General features: G+C 47.6%; 1 protein-coding gene across 6 annotated transcripts in view; it reads right to left on the bottom strand.

The window, feature by feature from the left end:
* Nucleotides 1-18,015, bottom strand: part of CCDC27 (coiled-coil domain containing 27) — a 66,305-nt gene that overhangs the window by 22,264 nt on the left and 26,026 nt on the right. For all 6 annotated transcript variants that reach the window (XM_083163112.1, XM_083163114.1, XM_083163113.1 and 3 more), the window contains 3 exons: nt 17,777-17,854; nt 16,386-16,598; nt 12,419-12,523 (listed from right to left, as the gene is read on the bottom strand). In XM_083163112.1, coding sequence (XP_083019238.1) covers nt 12,419-12,523; nt 16,386-16,598; nt 17,777-17,854 — 396 coding nt within the window. The remainder of the gene's footprint in view (nt 1-12,418; nt 12,524-16,385; nt 16,599-17,776; nt 17,855-18,015) is intronic.

The raw sequence follows: 18,015 nt of genomic DNA, 5'->3' as shown, positions 1-18,015 counted from the left end.
GAGTCGGAGTCCCCGGACATTGTCCCCAATGACTTCTATATGCTATTGCGTATTGTCTGAGTAGCGCCTGGCACTCAGCATGAAGACTGGGAGTTGGAGTCCGCTGCCATTGACCCCAATGACTTTTCTATGCTGTCCTGTATTGTAGCCTATATTGTAATCTGGCTGCACATCTCCACTACTGCAGGCCGGTAGTGTGAGGAGGACGGCTTTGTACATTTCTGTATATATGTATACGTGTATATTTGTAAATATTGTAAATATTGTACATATCTATCTATCTATCTATCTATCTATCTATCTATCTATCTAGATAGATATCACTATCAATCTATATATGTATAACCAATGTACAATAAAACCCTGTATAATAACAGAACATGTGTGTGTGTGATGTGTGTGTAACACAACCCTGGCTCACGTGCTAGTCGCACACCTACACACATCCGGGAAGTGTTGCTAATTTGCATATGCCAGCAAATGTGTTGATTTAGATAAAGCGTTACAGCTGCAAAATGTGACGCAAAGGCTCCAGCTCTGAATCAGCCCCATAGTTATATATACAGTATATCATATATATAGATGCCATAAGACGCTGCTAATGCTGAACACAAATTCCATTGCTGACGAAGTATAATCAAGAGATGACACCAAAAGTCATCAGTAAAGTGGCAAGGCGGACATGCACAGTTGAAAAATCATTGCAAAACTGGAGGCAGCGCCATTTTACCGGAGTCCAGCACATGCACACTTGTTTCTGTCACAGTGCTAGAGTCTCCTGGAGACTACTGTGTTGCCGCCTGGAGAAGAGGACACAGGTGGAGACTACATATGGTCCCCTCCTCTCTTAGGGGGTTAATTTGGTTCACTCTTTCTGACAAATTTCTTCTTAGATAGACAAAACCATGTGCACTGCAGGTGGGGCAGATGTTACTTGTGCAGAGAGAGTTAGATTTGGGTGGAGTTTTACTTCAAAGTGAGATCTATTTTGCAGTGTAAAAATAAAGCAGTCAGTATTTTCCCTGTACAGAAACTAAATAACTCACCCAATACTAATTCTCTCTGCACATGTTACATCTGCCCCACCTGCAGTGCACATGGTTTTGTCCATCTAAGAAGGAATTTGTCAGAAAGAGTGAACCAAAATAACCCCCTAAGAGAGGAGGGGACCACAGTCAGAGAGAATGCCACGGTAATTATGAACAAATCCAGAAACTAATTCATTTCATAGGATTTTGTTGTAAAATGACTACCCCAGTATGGATTCATTTATTTCTGCCAAGTTATAATTCGGACCTTTTATAAATTGCAGCAATACAATGCCGGACGCTTCTTCTAGTTTGTAGTTGCCAGAGAATAATTGTGTGTTCAAATAACTTTATACTCTTTAAAATGTTATTATTTATTACCATTATTTATTATTTGAACACTCACATCAGTCCCTGCCCCAGTGGCGTTTACAATCTATATTCCCTACCACATGTACAGTACACGCACACACAGAATTAAGGTTAATTTTGTTGGGAGCCAATTGACCTACCAGTATATCTTTAGAATGTCAGAGGAAACCGAAGTACCCAGAGGAAACCCACGCAAGCACAAGGAGAATATGCAAACTCCGCACAGTCCGTGTGTGTGATGCTGCTAGCGCTTGTACCGTTATTTCACCGAATGCTTTAATATTATTTACAATTGCAAAAAATATAGGAAAAACTATTTATTATATGTAACCGTTACTACCTGCTGTGATAGGTGGTAGGCAGTGTTTGGGCTAACTCAGGCCTGTTCCTTCGTAAATCCGCTGCCTAGTAAGCAGGTAAATGCCCCCTCCTGCCGCCCGAATCCCTGTGCAATGCTGCAAATATATGTGTACACTTACACATCCGCTGACATGCGCCCGAACAGAGAAAATATCATTCACTCGGGGTGTTTGCACATGTGCATGCCGCTGCCCGGCTCCTGCTGCCCGCCCTGCCTCCTTACCCCGTGTGTGGTGAGACCTTGTAACGCCACGCCGTACACAAACAGATTGCCGGGGGGCCGGGCCGGGCAGCGGCTGATAAGACTGTTCAGCAGCAGGGAGCGCTCCCCAGAAAAAACTCGCCCATTGGGGAGCACTCTCTAAAAAAAATCCACCACCAAAGGGGTTAATGCCATCTTTGGATGGCGTTGCAATACAGAAGCCTATAGGCTTCTTTTCTCAATTTCTCCAGAAAAGTATCTAATCACATCCTTCCCAGCACCCCCTGCGGTTGCAGCGCATGTGTCCATTGTCGCAGAGGACAGGTCTCATCGGGAGAGTTGTCCTCTGTGATACTAATTGCCTATGTAAGTACATATCTGATCAGCAAGTATGCAATAAGAAGCGGGATTGTGGATGCAATTCTCTATGGCATGGATGGAGAACCTTCGGCCCTCCAGCTGTTGTTGAAGTATACATACCATAATGCATGCTGGGATGTGTAGTTCAACAACAGCTGGAGGGCCAAAGGTTCCCCATCCCTGCTCTATGAGATACTTTTAGGTCGCCATGGACCAGGTTCTCTAAGGAATGTTTCAAGGTCATTGATGAATCCATGTCAAAGGAGAAAACTGGTGTGTGGCTTTCTAATAGAGGGTACACACAGTGAGATATGCACTATTTTTCTATTTGATTTTGCTTATGGAAGCAAAATCGAATAAAAATCGAATTGGAAATTGAATGGGCATCGACTGGGAAGTAGGTTACTATGGGTAACATCCCATCTTCAATAACCCCACAAAATCCACTGAATACACCTAAATCCAATGCCAATGGAATTAGCCTTTATACGGGCTTAATAAGGGGATTTTGATTACCTACCGGTAAATCCTTTTCTCGTAGTCCGTAGGGTATACTGGGGTTCAGGTAGACAATGGGGTATAGATGGGTCCAAAGGAGCCGGTGCACTTTAATAAAAATTAACATCCTGTGTGCTGGCTCCTCCCCTCTATGCCCCCTCCCACAGCCCAGTTTAGAAAACTGTGCCCGAAGGAGACGGTCATACTAAGAGAGGAGGAATAACTTTAACTTTAACTACCAACAGCATAGCACTGACGAAACCAGTCAGTCAAACACGCCAAACAGTAGAACGAAGCACAGAGGTGGGAGCCCAGTATACCCTACGGACTACGAGAAAAGGATTTACCGGTAGGTAATCAAAATCCCCTTTTCTCTAACGTCCTAGGGTATACTGGGGTTCAGGTAGACAATGGGGACGTCCCAAAGCTCCCACAACGGGCGGGAGAGTGCTGAGGTCCCTGTAACACTGAGTTTCCAAACTGTAGATCCTCTGAAGCCAGAGTATCAAACTTGTAAAACCTTACAAATGTATTGTTTCCCGACCAGGTGGCTGCTCTACACAACTGTAGTAATGAGGTCCCCCGAGCAGCCGCCCACGAGGCACTCACCGACCTGGTAGAGTGAGCGGATATGGAGGCCGGAGCAGGAATAGAGGCCTGCGAATAGGCCATCTGAATGGTTAATCTAATCCATCTGGCGATGGACTGCTTTGTCGCTGGACATCCTATCTTTCTAGCATCATATAGGATGAAGAGAGTATCAGACTTCCTTGTACGAGCTGTTCGAGAAACGTAAGTCCTCAAAGCTCTAACCACATCCAAAGCCTTAGGTGTGGAAGAACCAGTAGAAACCGATGGCACCACAATGGGCTGGTTAATATGAAAAGCCGAGACCACCTTCGGGAGGAACTTCGGCCCTGTACGCAACTCAGCCCTGTCTGCATGAAAAATTAGGTATGGGCTTCTGCAAGAGAGTGCGCTGAGCTCGGAGACTCTTCTACCAGATGCTAATGCCAATAACAGAACCGTTTTCCATGTAAGGAACTTTATTTCTGCTGTCTTCAAAGGCTCGAACCATGATGATTGAAGAAATTCCAAAACTAGGTTTAGATCCCAAGGCGCCACCGGACTTTTGAAGGGTGGTTGGATGTGTAAGACCCCCTTGATGAAGGTCTGCACCTCTGGGAGAGTCGCCAACTGTCTTTGAAAAAATATAGACAGTGCAGAAATTTGGACCTTGATGGAACCCAGCCTAAGGCCCAGATCAACCCCAGCCTGTAAAAACCTAAGGAATCTTCCTAATTTGAATTCCGAAGGAGGATATTTATGGCCTTCACACCAAGAGATATACCGCTTCCAGATTCTGTAGTAATGCTTTGAAGTGACTACTTTTCTAGCCTGGAGCATAGTTGGAATAACGGCACTTGGGATGCCCTTTCTTGCTAGGATTTCCCTTTCAATCTCCACGCCATTAAATTTAGCCGACGTAAGTCGTGATAAATGAACGGCCCTTGCTGTAGAAGGTCTGTTCGGTGTGGCAGAGGCCAAGGGTCTTCCAGAGACAGGGACAGAAGGTCCGCAAACCAGGTCCTGCGCGGCCAATATGGGGCAATGAAGATCACCAGAACCCTTTCCCGTTTTATCCTTTTGAGAATTCTCGGGATCAATGGGATGGGAGGAAACAGGTAAATGAAACTGAAGGGCCATGGCGCCGTCAGTGCGTCCACCGACACTGCTAGAGGATCCCGCGTTCGGGAGCAATATCTCGGCAGTTTCTTGTTCATTTGTGAGGCCATCATATCCGCCTGAGGGCACCCCCACCTGTCCACCAGCATTTGAAATATCTGGGGGTGTAGACTCCACTCCCCTGGGTGCAGGGTGTGTCTGCTGAGATAATCCGCTAGTGAGTTTTGTACTCCCGGAATGAAGATGGCCGATATGGCTTCTGCGTGGCTTTCCGCCCACCTTAGAATTTTTGCCGCTTCTCTCATGGCAGACCTGCTTTTTGTGCCCCCTTGGCGATTTATATATGCCACTGCCGTGACATTGTCCGACTGGACTTGAACTGGCTTTCCTCTCAGCAGATCGGAGGCCTGTATTAAGGCCTGGTGTATTGCTCTTAGTTCTAAGATGTTTATGGGAAGAGAGACCTCCTGCTCTGACCATAGACCCTGGAAGTGAACTCCCTGAGTTACTGCTCCCCAACCTTTCAAGCTGGCATCTGTTGTTAGGAGTACCCATGGGTAAATTCCGAACCTCCTTCCCACTAGCAGGTTGGATGACTTCAGCCACCACAGAAGAGAGACTCTTGTTTCCGATGCCAGAGTGACTAGGGAGTGCATGTGGAGATGAGACCCCGTCCACTTGTTTAAGAGGTCCAGTTGGAAAGTCCTCGCATGGAAGCGTCCGTAGGGAATCGCTTCGTATGCTGCTACCATCCTCCCTAGTAGTTGTATGCAGGAGTGGACAGATATCCTGCGCGGTTTCAGAACCAACCGCACCATCTTTTGGATTGCCAGAACCTTCTCCGTTGGCAGGAAGACCTTCTGCGCCACCGTATCTAGTATCATCCCTAGGAAAAGAAGTCTTTGAGATGGTACTAGCTGCGACTTCTTTAGATTCAGTATCCATCCGTGGGTTGACAGGATCCTGGAGGTGGTGTTGACACTCTCCTCCAGTAACTCTCTGGTAGGGGCCTTTATTAAAAGGTCGTCCAGGTATGGCACAATATTCACTCCGGCCCGGCGGAGTAGATGCATCATCTCTGCCATGACCTTCGTGAATATCCGAGGGGCTGTAGACAGGCCAAAAGGTAAAGCCCTGAACTGGTAGTGGTCGTTTAGGATCGTGAAGCGAAGATAGGCCTGATGTGGCGGCCATATCGGGATGTGAAGGTAGGCATCCTTTATGTCTAACGACACCAGGAATTCCCTTTCCTCCAATCCCGAAATGACCGCCCTCAATGACTCCATCTTGAACTTGAAGGTCTTGAGATGCATGTTCAGAAACCGAAGATTCAGTATAGGTCTTACCGAACCGTCTGGTTTGGGCACGACGAATACGTTGGAGTAGTATCCCTTCCCCCTGAGATGGGTAGGTACCGGAATTACCACAGCCTGATCTATTAGTTTCCGAACCGCCTCCAGAAGGTTCCTTTGAGATTCCTGTGAAGCTGGTAAGGCTGATTTGAAGAATTTTTGAGGCGGGGTAGAGGCAAACTCTATTCTGTATCCTTGAGACACTATTTCTAGCACCCAAGGGTCCAGGGCAGACGCCCGCCAAACCGGACTGAAATGAAGTAAACGTGCTCCCACTGGAATGTCCCCCCCCTGAGGAAGGGAACCGTCATGCTGAGGGCTTTTCCTGAGTGGAGGTGTGAGCCTGCTCGGGCAGGACTGCTGACTGGGTTCTGCGGGACTTGCCCCTAGTGCCTCTGACTGCATTTGAGGCTCCACGGCCTCTGGACCTGAACCTCGCGGTCCGAAAGGACTGCAAGGAGGGCCCTGAATAATTTCTCCGCGGGGGTGGAGGGGCAGACGGCAAGTAAGTGGACTTTCCAGCAGTTGCCTGTGAAATCCACTTATTTAGTTCTTCACCAAATAGAGCCTCCCCGGTGAAAGGTAAGGCCTCTACACCCCTCTTAGACTCTGGGTCGGCCGCCCATTGTCGTAACCATAAGACTCTGCGGGCGGAAACAGACATAGTGTTTGTCTGAGCTGCCACTACTCCAATCTCTTTTAATGCTTCACATAAAAAATCTGCAGATTCCTGGATATGTCTCAAAAGAGTCAGCATATCCACTTGAGGGTTATCCTCTTGTAAATCAGCCTGAATTGCCTCAGCCCATTTGCTAATGGCCTTGGTTATCCAACAACCTGCAATAACTGGTCTCTGAGTTGCCCCAGATGCCACATAGATAGCCTTTAATGTGGTTTCCAACTTTCTATCTGCTGGGTCCTTTAAAGAGACTGCCCCAGGGACTGGGAGCACTATCTTTTTAGAGAGCCTGGATACAGATGTATCCACTGCCGGTGGGGTCTCCCACAGCTTTCTATCCTCAGACGGGAAAGGAAAAATAGATAAGAACCTTTTAGGCACCTGAAATCTCTTTTCTGGGTGAGCCCAAGACTGTTGAAATTTCCTGTTAAGCTCTGTAGAGACAGGAAAGGTGGCAGAGGATTTTTCTTTTGTAGAGAAAAACATTAGTTCTGTCTGTTCCTCTTCCTTATCAGGGAGATTTAGGACCTCTCTTATTGCAAAGATGAGAGCATCCACCCCTTGAGAGTGAGATTCCTCAACTACCTCAGGAATCTCTACCTCATCATCTTCTAACTCCTCATCATCATCCTCATCTGTACCCAGCAAAGCAGGCAAAGAACGCTTTTGAGGAAGAAGCTTAGGTGGTTTTTGAGCAGCAGGTGTAGCTCTAAGATCAGCCACAGACCTCTGTAAGTCATGTCTCTCCTGTCTAGCCACAGCTAATTCAGAAGAGATGGAAGACATCATTCCCTTAATAGAATCTAACCAAGCAGGTTCCTGGCTGCTAGTACCCTGCTCAGGTGGCATACAGCTTTCACACACAAGAGACCCCTCCACTAAGGGGGTGAATTTTGCATGGCATGACTGACACACAGACTTCTTCCCTGCCATGCTGTCGGGTATATAATGCTTATATATATAAATATATCTGTACGAACACCCGCAGAGCAACTGTAACTTCCCCAAGCAGTGAGAAGGGACAGAGAAGGAGAGCCAGCACACAAGCCCTTAGCTGGGCGTTAGTTAGGCACCCGGGCTGACAATAAACGCAGTTTGGTCCTAAAGAGGACACAAGTGTGGCACTTAGTAGCACCCACGGACCCCCACAACCCCACTGTGTTACCAGTCTGTTGTACGGTCTCTGCTGCGTCCTCGCGGTGCTCTCAGCAAGCGGTAATGGCGCCGGCTGCTGCTGCTCTTTCGCGCTCTCCGGGAGGCTCCGCCCCCAACATGGCGCGTCTGTGTAAAATACACGCCGCCGCGGCCAGAAGAATCCCCTTAGCGGGAGACCTATTACCGCTGTACCGACACTCTGATGGGGCGGCGGGCTGAAGGTGTGCTCGTCAGTCCTTAATGACTGCGGTAACATCACCGTCCGGGTCAAACCCCGGCAGCAGGACACGGACCATTAACCCTGTAAGAGGTTGGTGCCGTGTCCCTCCATCAGGACAGCAGTAAGCACAGCTTGCTGCAAAATAAAATTAAAATTAAAAATAAAAATAAGAAAAAACTCTGGAGCTCCAGAGTGTGCTACCGGCCCGAAGGGCACTTTTTTCTAAACTGGGCTGTGGGAGGGGGCATAGAGGGGAGGAGCCAGCACACAGGATGTTAATTTTTATTAAAGTGCACCGGCTCCTTTGGACCCATCTATACCCCATTGTCTACCTGAACCCCAGTATACCCTAGGACGTTAGAGAAATTTGTTTTTATGCATTTTAAGTATAGCCAGTATATTCCCCTCTACCAACCTTGCCCATGCCATATAAAAGGTATCCAAGACTCTAGCTGGGTACACACTGAGCAATATCCATCCCGTCATCCAGATGGGACCGGCATATTGCTCAGTGTGTACTGGTGATATGCGCTCACCTTTGGCCACATGCCACGACATCTGGTTTGATGTCCTGCGCATCAAAGTGGTGATATAGCCAGCAACCCCATGTATGCTAATGGTGGACAGAACACACAACCCGGGCAGACAGGGATTTGTTCCGATGTCAGAATGAATCCACGTTGCTCTAGTGCATGGGTGGTGAACCTTTGGCCCTCCAGTTGTTCCCAGCATACCCTGGAACAGTTTTAGTATGGCCAAACAGCAAACCTGTAGCAGGGCATGCTGGGATGTGTAGTTCCACAACAGCAGGAGTGCCAAAGGTTCCCCATCCCATCTCTAGTGTGTGCACAGATTAACTATGTTATCACTGTACCGCAGAACAGCTTCCCTTCTATATCAGGTCAGCAGGGCCGTTTCTAGAGGCGGACAAGCCGTGCAGCAGCCCGGGGCGCCGCACGGCTTGTCCGCCTCTGAAACAGCCAGGGCGCCCGGCAGTCTAACCCCCCCGCCCGCAGCCGCAGCCGCAGCCGCTGCCGCTGTCTCCCCGGCCGCCCGACTCCACGCTGGAGAGGGGAGGGGAACGCATCGTGCGTTTCTCCGTCCCCTCGCCCACGTCACTGGGCTGCCGCTGTCAGCCAATAGGAGCTCGGGCGCGGGATAGGAGAGAAGCACGATGCGCTCCCCTCCCCTCTCCAAGTAAGTTTGTTACTGGGGGCATATGTTTGTGACACTGGGGGGCATATATCTGTGGCACTGGGGGGCATATATCTGTGGCACTGGGGGCATATATCTGTGGCACTGGGGGCATATATCTGTGGCACTGGGGGCATATATCTGTGGCACTGGGGGCATATGTTTGTGACACTGGGGGGCATATATCTGTGGCACTGGGGGGCATATATCTGTGGCACTGTGGGCATATATCTGTGGCACTGGGGGCATATATCTGTGGCACTGGGGGCATATGTTTGTGACACTGGGGGGCATATATCTGTGGCACTGGGGGGCATATATCTGTGGCACTGGGGGCATATATCTGTGGCACTGGGGGCATATATCTGTGGCACTGGGGGCATATATCTGTGGCACTGGGGGCATATGTTTGTGACACTGGGGGGCATATATCTGTGGCACTGGGGGGCATATATCTGTGGCACTGGGGGCATATATCTGTGGCACTGGGGGCATATATCTGTGGCACTGGGGGCATATATCTGTGGCACTGTGGGGCATATGTGTGGCACTGTGGGGCATAATTGTGGCACTGTGGGGGCATATATTTGTGGCACTGGGGGCATATGTGTGGCACTGTGGGGGCATATATTTGTGGGACTGTGGGGGCATATATTTGTGTCACTGTGGGGGCATATATTTGTGTCACTGTGGGGGCATATGTGTGGCACTGTGGGGGCATATATGTGGCACTGTGGGGTATATATTTGTGGCGCTGTGGGGCATATCTGGCACTGTGGGGGCATATTAGTAAACAGCATCGGTTGTGCGGCAGCGGCACATGGGGCATAATGTGTAATGGGCATTACGATGTGGGGAGTATTGTGTAATTGCCATCACAGTGTGTGGTCTAATGGGCATCTTGGTGTGCGGTGTAATGTGTAATTGTCATCACGGTGTGCGGCGTAATATGTAATCGTCATCACAGTGTACGGCGTAATGTGTAATTGGCATCACAGATAAATAGTGTATAATGATTTAAGTAGCCTGTCATTGTGAGGCGTACTAGGTCATTGTGTGGCCTTCAGCCAGCCAACTTAAGTGCGGGAGGACAATAACAATTCCTGCAGCAACCAATGTCTGGTCTTGCAGGTTGCAAAAGTGTGATATAAGGTAATTGTTTTCCTGCTAGACCACGCCTTACATTAAGCCACACCCCTTTTAATATCAAGCCACACCCCCTATTTCGGCGCGCGCCTTCGGCGCGCGAAATTACTATAATACCATGCTATGTATTGGGGGGGGGCGCATTTTTATTTCTTCGCCCTGGGAGCTAAATTGTCTAGAAACGGCCCTGCAGGTCAGATAGATTGCAGGGATGTCAACCAGAGGCGTAGCTAGGGTTGCGCTGGCGGAGCTCGTCATGTGTAGAGTGCCAGTCAGGGAGAGCATGGAGTGAGTCATCACCGCCCGCCCCCGCCTTGTCTGTCCGACCTTGGCTCGGGGGGGTTGAGGAGGAGCCGCCAACAGGCTGCACAGTGAGGGGTTTCAGGTATGGGCGCTACATATAGAGTGTATTTTATATATTTATTTGTGAGGGTGGCCTCTATTAATGTTTTATATTAACATATATTTTGGTTCCTTGCACTCCAAATCTTCATGCCGATATGTGTGTGTTTGTGTATATATGGTGAGGGGCGCAGTGACATGAGCTTGCTCCGGGTGCCCTGACTGCGCCCTACGCCACTGATGTCTCCATAACCTACACTGATATGAAATAGCTGACATTCCTTCTGGTCACCCAGTAAGAAAAATCTGTCATCAGTTACAAATGACTCCCCTACTGATAGGGGGAACTGGCTATTGGCAGGACACATTTGTCTGAAGGACAATGACACAATTCACTGTAAATCTCACAATTAACTCATTGTAACCAGAGAGGACCCAGGAAGACAATGAATGTGCAAGTCTTTTGGCATAGGTACAGTATTGGTAAGTGATCTGAGGCTATACATCTCTTTAAAACCATTGAAAAAATCAGTTCATCTCAATCCTTTAGTCTAAAAAGGGACACTGAATGGATGAAGGAACGTATTAATTTAGTAACAGTGGATGAGTGAGCACTCAAACACGGCTATGATTTTGCATAAAGGGGTGTGGCCTTGCAGGAGATACACTGACCACACTAGAGGAGGCGTGGTTTAGTGCGGGTAGCACCCAGTTACCTCACTTCGGGGATGTGCGGACTTCCCCCTGAGACTCTTCCAGCACTGCCGGCTCCTCCTCAGTGTCAGGAGCCAAGTGCTGCAAGATAATGTCACTCTGCAGAACCAGGTTCCTGTCACTTTAGAGGAGTCTGCATCTTGGTGTGTAACACCCGGGAGAGGCCCACCGACCATTGTTCCTCTCTTGTGATGCACTTCAACTCTGCAGTGTGCATGAAAGGAAATCATCTGAAATGTGTCAGAAGAGTGATAGCAATACAGTTTAGACCAGTGGTAGCCAACTCCAGTCCTCGAGAGCTACCAACAGTTCACATTTTCCAGACAGCCTAGCTGCTGCAAAAGGTGTAATCATTACTTAAGGACACACTTTAAATGATCCACAGGTGGAGCTAACTACTTGCAGAAAGTGGTATTTGGATCCGCACAGACTTAAATCATCTATTAATGCATCTCAAAAAGAAACATCTATTATACCAATATGTTGGACTACCTCTCAGTATTTGTTGTAGTCTTGGATTGGTGGTGCGCCCAACACATTCAGTATTGTGACTAAATAAGAAGGGATTTGTTCACAAAAGTGTGAACAGAAAGACAAATGTGCCTTTTTGGGCGCACTCTTTTACTAGTTAATTATATGGTAATATTAATCATCTAAAACATAACTTTTATTGAACTCTACACATAAAAAATTATTAGGGATCATTCGTGGCTACTTTTTTTGAGTAGTCAAAAACACATTATACCTTTGCTGTCAATCAGCTACATAAGATAAATTTTCAAGTAGACTTGGAATTTTGTTAGCCTTGGCACTTCCTCATGCTATAAATTTTCAAAATACATAATCCACATGGGTCTTATGTTTAATGCCAAGGTCAATCTCAGAAAACCGTCTATAAGTTGCACATACTTTTTTATTTATTTGTTATTTTTGACGTGCATAGTATTATATATTTTTTTCAATTTTATTTAAAAGAACTTTTTATTCCTTTTTCTTAAAATATAGGTAATTATACCTTAGAGTCTCCAGAAGCCCGCGTGAAATAGTGCTCCCACATAGGAGCCACCGGTTATGCACGGAGCCTGACCAAACATGTGCATCTTTTCTTACCTGCATGGTGTCCAGTATTTCTGTATCCGAGACCTCCACTTGTGGACCCTTGAATCCTGGGGCAGTGTATGCGGCCTGTATGATTTTACTACGGAATCTTTCAAACTGTGTGTATAGGAAAAACACATACATTCAAATAATGATCTAATTAATCTAAAGTAACATAATTAGTATCAGAGCTCACTGAGATGAATGTCAGATACAGACATTACTGGGATGCAGAGGTGGAACTACCATTGGTGCAGCAGGTGCATTGAATCCGGGCCCCCTGATGACTAAGTGGCCCACTGCTGTCCAAACCAGCAATGAGTTATTGTGAATTTGGGTTGGGGTGTGTGTGTGTGGGGGGGGGGGGGCTAAATTATATTTTTGCACTTAGGCCAACAAGGTCCGCCAATGCGTGGATGTGCTATTATCACCTTGGGGGAAATTTACTGATATGGATTCGTAGGAAAAATTCGTATTTTCCTAGGAAAATACGAATTTTTGGAGTGTATTTGTATTTTTGGCATTTACTAAGCCAAAAATACAAATATTCGTATTCATATTGATGGGACATTCGTATTTGTATTTACAAATACGAATGTATACACCATCGATAGAATACGACAGGAATCACCATTTAAAAGAATGGTGGTTCCTGATTTACTAAGCAGCCGTATTGAAAATACGGCTGCTATTAGGCGTGAAATGCCCGGCCAAATAGGACAGGAAAATACACCTTATTTTCCTGTCATATTTGGCTTCAGCCTGCACGGATCAGTCAGATCCGTGCAGGCTTCAGTGTTAAAAAATAGAAAATTAAATAAATAAAAGAAAAAAAAACAGCGTGGGGTCCCCCCCACGGCTGTAACCAGCACAAGGAGCCGGGGCCGGTAATAAAAAATCAGGAAACCCCGCAAATAGGGGTTCCCCAATTTTTTACAACCAGCCCCAGGCTCCATGGCCGGGGCTGGTTCCTAAAATACGGGGGACAAAATGACTAGGGGTCCCCCGTATTTTAAGAACCAGCCCCAGGCCAAACCAGCCAGCAGGGTAATGTCACAGCCGGGGGACACTTATGATATAAGGTCCCGCGGCCAAAACCCCAATGAAGGGGTCCCCCCCTCCAGGACTCACCTGACCAGGCTGAAGCCTGGTGCTGTCCTCGGTGGAGCGGTGGTCACCGGGCTGATGGCAGTGTAAACAAAGAATAAACTATTGTCATTGGGGGGGGTCCCCACTCCCCCAGGGCCCCTGGCCAGGCTGACTGGTCGGTAGGGTGATGTTTTGGCCGCGGGACCTTATATCATAAGTGTCCCCCGGCTGTGACATTACCCTGCTGGCTGGTTTGGCCTAAGGCTGGTTCTTAAAATACGGGGGACCCCTAGTCATTTTGTCCCCCGTATTTTGGGAACCAGCCCCGGCCATGGAGCCTGGGGCTGGTTGTAAAAAATTGGGGAACCCCTATTTGCGGGGTTTCCTGATTTTTTATTACCGGCCCCGGCTCCTTGAGCCTGGTGCTGGTTACAGCCGTGGGGGGGACCCCACGCTGTTTTTTTTTTCATTTATTTATTTATCTATATTTTTTTTACACATTGCAGCCTGCACTGATCTGACTGATCCATGCAGGCTGCCTGAAACATTCGTATTAGCGGCCGTATATATGAGCCGCTAATACGAATAGTTACACCATCGGAGGGTTACAAAGCAGTTGTATATGACTGCTTTGTAAATGACCCTCCGGAACACGACTTTGCATACGACTGAAACAGTCGTATGCAGTCGTAGGAAGAATTCAAATATGAATTTACGTATTTGCATTCTTAGTAAATTTCCCCCTTGTGTCTTTCTCTTCGAGGGCCCATTCAGGTCAGAGGTTGTAACCTGGCTGGACTTTAACTGTGCCTAAGCGTGGCACCATCCCTGAGTGTATGTAAAGGTGACAGTGGCAGGGCCTAGGGTTGCAAAAGGAGCAAATACAGTTATTTCTTCCATCACTGTGATTTTCTTTCATTTGTATGGCGCCACCAAGTGTCTAGAGCACAGCACTGAGAAAATTACAGTGACATAAGAAAACAATGAAATATGAAGCCAATCAAATGGACATTACAGGGCCATCAACAAGAAAAAAGAACCTTTGATACATACTTGCCGACTTTGGCATACTCCTTTCCGGGAGAAGCCCGGAGAGGAGTGAAAGGGGGCGGGTAGAGGCTTCGCTTTGGGGGCGGGGCACGGGTGATGTCATCAAGCCCCGCCCCCATGACGGGCTGATGCCTCAATTTGCGGGTCCGTGGGTGGGGGGAGGGGCTAAAAATGCAGTGAAATGCCGCGAATTGCGTCATTTAGCCCCGCCCCCTCCCCGCGGACCCGCGAAAGTCATAGTTTTTAGACCGCGGGGAGAGGGGGAGCCGGGGCTGTAGGGAAATGCGGGAGACTTGCCCCCCTTCCCGGGGGACCGGGAGGGGGACCCGATTTGCGGGACCCTCCCGGCCATTCTGGGAGGGTAGGCAAGTATATAATTATACAACAATATAAGATACGATTATTTGCAGCACTCAATGACTGTCCACAAAGGGTGGACATAAATGATCTCAGAGTCACACACTGTGCACAACTTGTGGCAGTACCAGGGCTGGCAGCAGTGTCCTGTGAAGGGGGGGCAGTTGGGAGTTCGCACTGTCCTTTGACACTAGAGCAGTGGGGAATAGACGTGGGCCCTTATTCTGGTCCATACACAGCTAGTCTGCGTTTGCATGGGGACCGGTTTTTCTTTAGTGTGCATGCGCATTTGCATGCACCCAACATAGTGGGCGGGGGGCGTAGAGGGGCATGTGGCGGTGGGCTGCACCATCACCATATGGGAATGCCCAGCGATTTATGGGCGTTCCCATGAGAATGCTGAGCGTTCTTATGGTAATGAGGCCGTGACGCTGGTGCGGGGGGGCGGGCAGCTGACATCACCGTCAGCTGCCCGCCCATTTATGTCCCAGCGTACACGCATGTGTAAGCGACTGGAAAGTCACTTTTATATGTGTGATGGTCGGCGACCATGGAGAGATGTGGGTGTTCCCTGCAGCATAGGAACGGATGTTTATGTTAAACATCCATTTGCAGCCTGTGCATGAGAACACATGCGGTAAGGGGGGGTGGGCGGCCCAGCATTCCCCTTGCTGGGTTTGGTGGACTCGCAAGGCGGCAAATACACAGCCTTGCGAATCACCCAGAATAACCCCCATTCTGTGCATGCTCACAGCATCTATTCAGGGAGGCAGAGGGCAGCTCTCAGAGCAAAGTTTTGCCCGATATTGGTGAAATGGGGCACGGCTTCACGGTTGCAGTCTTTCCCGACTCCCAATACCCAAATGTTGTGACGTACGTGTTGCATGATGTTTCTAGATAACATTATTAACTATATATTTTGGGAAATTTTATCAAGTATTGATTATAACATTGTTGCCTGCGGTATTGGATTAAGTCTTTTTGCAACTATTTGCTATGATATTTATTTTCTTCACACTCAATAATACCATATACATAATAATAAGTGTCAGGGAGATTGTGAAGGTGGCACCTAGAAGCGTGGACATGTCATGCTACATCTGAGATGCGTGTGTCATAAAATGACACATCCAAACATAGATGAGCCCCAAAGTACTGTACGTATTGAAGAAAAGACAGTGATATCGTGTCAGGGCTTATTCATATACTGTGTTTTACAAGTGGTTCCATATAAGTGGCCACAAGAAACCTTAGTTGAATGCATGTAGCCATAGGGATCAGTGGGGCAGATGTATTAAGCCTGGAGAAGAAATAAACTGGAGATATGGAGACTATGCAAGTCTCCGAGGGCACCCGCAGAGTCCTGTGCAGATCTTCAACATCGGTCCCCATTGTGAATTCGCAATGGGCCAATTAGATCGGAATGACACCTATATTGCGATCACCAATAAGCACAGAATATGAAAGGACAAACTGCTTCTACCTTGGACTGCACCATCTCCAATGACACCTTGGCATGTTGTTCTGAAGCTGCCAAGTCCTGCAGGTGTCTCTCCAGCTGGTTCTTCTCGCCCTCGTACATTCTCTTCTGTGTCTGATAATCTGTTGTCTCCTTCTGCAGTCTGTGAACTTCATTCTTAAAATCAGCAATCATGTCATTCCTCCTCGCTACCTCTGATTTCAGTTCAGACAGCAGCTGGAACACAATTGAGCGTAGGTCAATGTTGGCTCATCAGATGTCAGTTGTCAGGTTGATGAAAATGATAAATAACTCTCTATGTACTAGTGCAGCTAGCAGAATGATTCGCCGTGGCAGGAGAAAACAAACTACAGTACTTGTGTCGTGTGGGTGTCTAGATGGGAAACAGGGATTGGGGATCGGGGCTAAGTAGCATACTAGCAGCATTATCTACACTATTGGTGATATCCTATTAGCCCTTTCTGCCCGATTCCTGCTGTAGTACCTAGGTATTACGCTTTGCGTGCCTTAATCCCTGATAAGCAGCCGCCGGGATCAACGCTAACACATTTCCGGACCATAAAAATGGCTGCTAATTGGATACCGTGATAATGACATTTGGTCATTAATCGCGATATCCGTCCGTTTTTTTATAATCCAAAGCCAATGCGGATCTATTAGGATAATGGTCTATGACTTCATATACTTTTAAAAAAATAAATAAAAGTTTTTTTTAACCAGCACAACTTCCACAGTAGGTTTTATTTGAAGAATAAGGTTTTTTTTATTTTATAATATGGGTTCTCCCCTGCAATCAGGGTTATTGTCAAGAGAGAATATAGGACAGTGTTAACATAAAGCGCTGCCAGTGATAGAGGTGCAGCACATTACTGGCGATTGATAAATATAACATTTATAAATAAGCCCCAATGGGGCGGATGTATGATAGCAGCACATAGCGCACCGCTATGATACTTCCTGCTTCACCTCATTAACAAAGCGAAGCAGTAGGGGACATTGACAAGATGTATTAACATCTTGTCCGCCGAAGCGGGGGAGCGTAAACTCCCCCCTCTGCCAATGTCCCCTCCTGGAGATAGCACATCAGTATACACTGATGCGCTATCTCCTTCCCGCCGGCCGGCTGGACTGGGCATGTGCGGGATCTCGCTACTCACGCGAAATCTCCAGCGCAGCCTATAGCCAACAGCAGTGACAGCGCTGTCCCTGCTGTTGAGATAGGGCTTTGCCAGCGATACTGACCGTTCATACATTCAGCCTGCTATCATTTAGATAGCAGCGCCGATAAGGACAGGGACCCCTGTGATTTAGCGCACCCCGGCTGCTTCATACATCGGGAGAAGCGGTATCAGTGCACATAATGTGAGTTATGGATTCTGCAACTGCTCAGTCACCTCTCTGAGACTGTAGTTCTCCCTCTCCATAGACGCCATCAGCTCTTCGTGTTTTCTTTCTTCTCGCATACTGGAAAACTTACAGATGAACATGCACATCTATTAATAAGCTTACCATTATTATCATCATCACTACTACGTTAGAGGAACATTTACTCTAGTGATAGGTCTAAAGCACACAGGCTTCTTCCCAAATCACCTAAATTCTTTTATTACACTCATACAGGACCTTATTTTCC

Source organism: Crinia signifera, chromosome 19 (genome assembly GCF_055691185.1).
Source record: "Crinia signifera chromosome 19, ASM5569118v1, whole genome shotgun sequence".
Classification (NCBI taxonomy): domain Eukaryota; kingdom Metazoa; phylum Chordata; class Amphibia; order Anura; family Myobatrachidae; genus Crinia; species Crinia signifera.
Note: the sequence above shows the minus strand (reverse complement) of the source record. Positions and strands in the feature narration are given on the sequence as shown.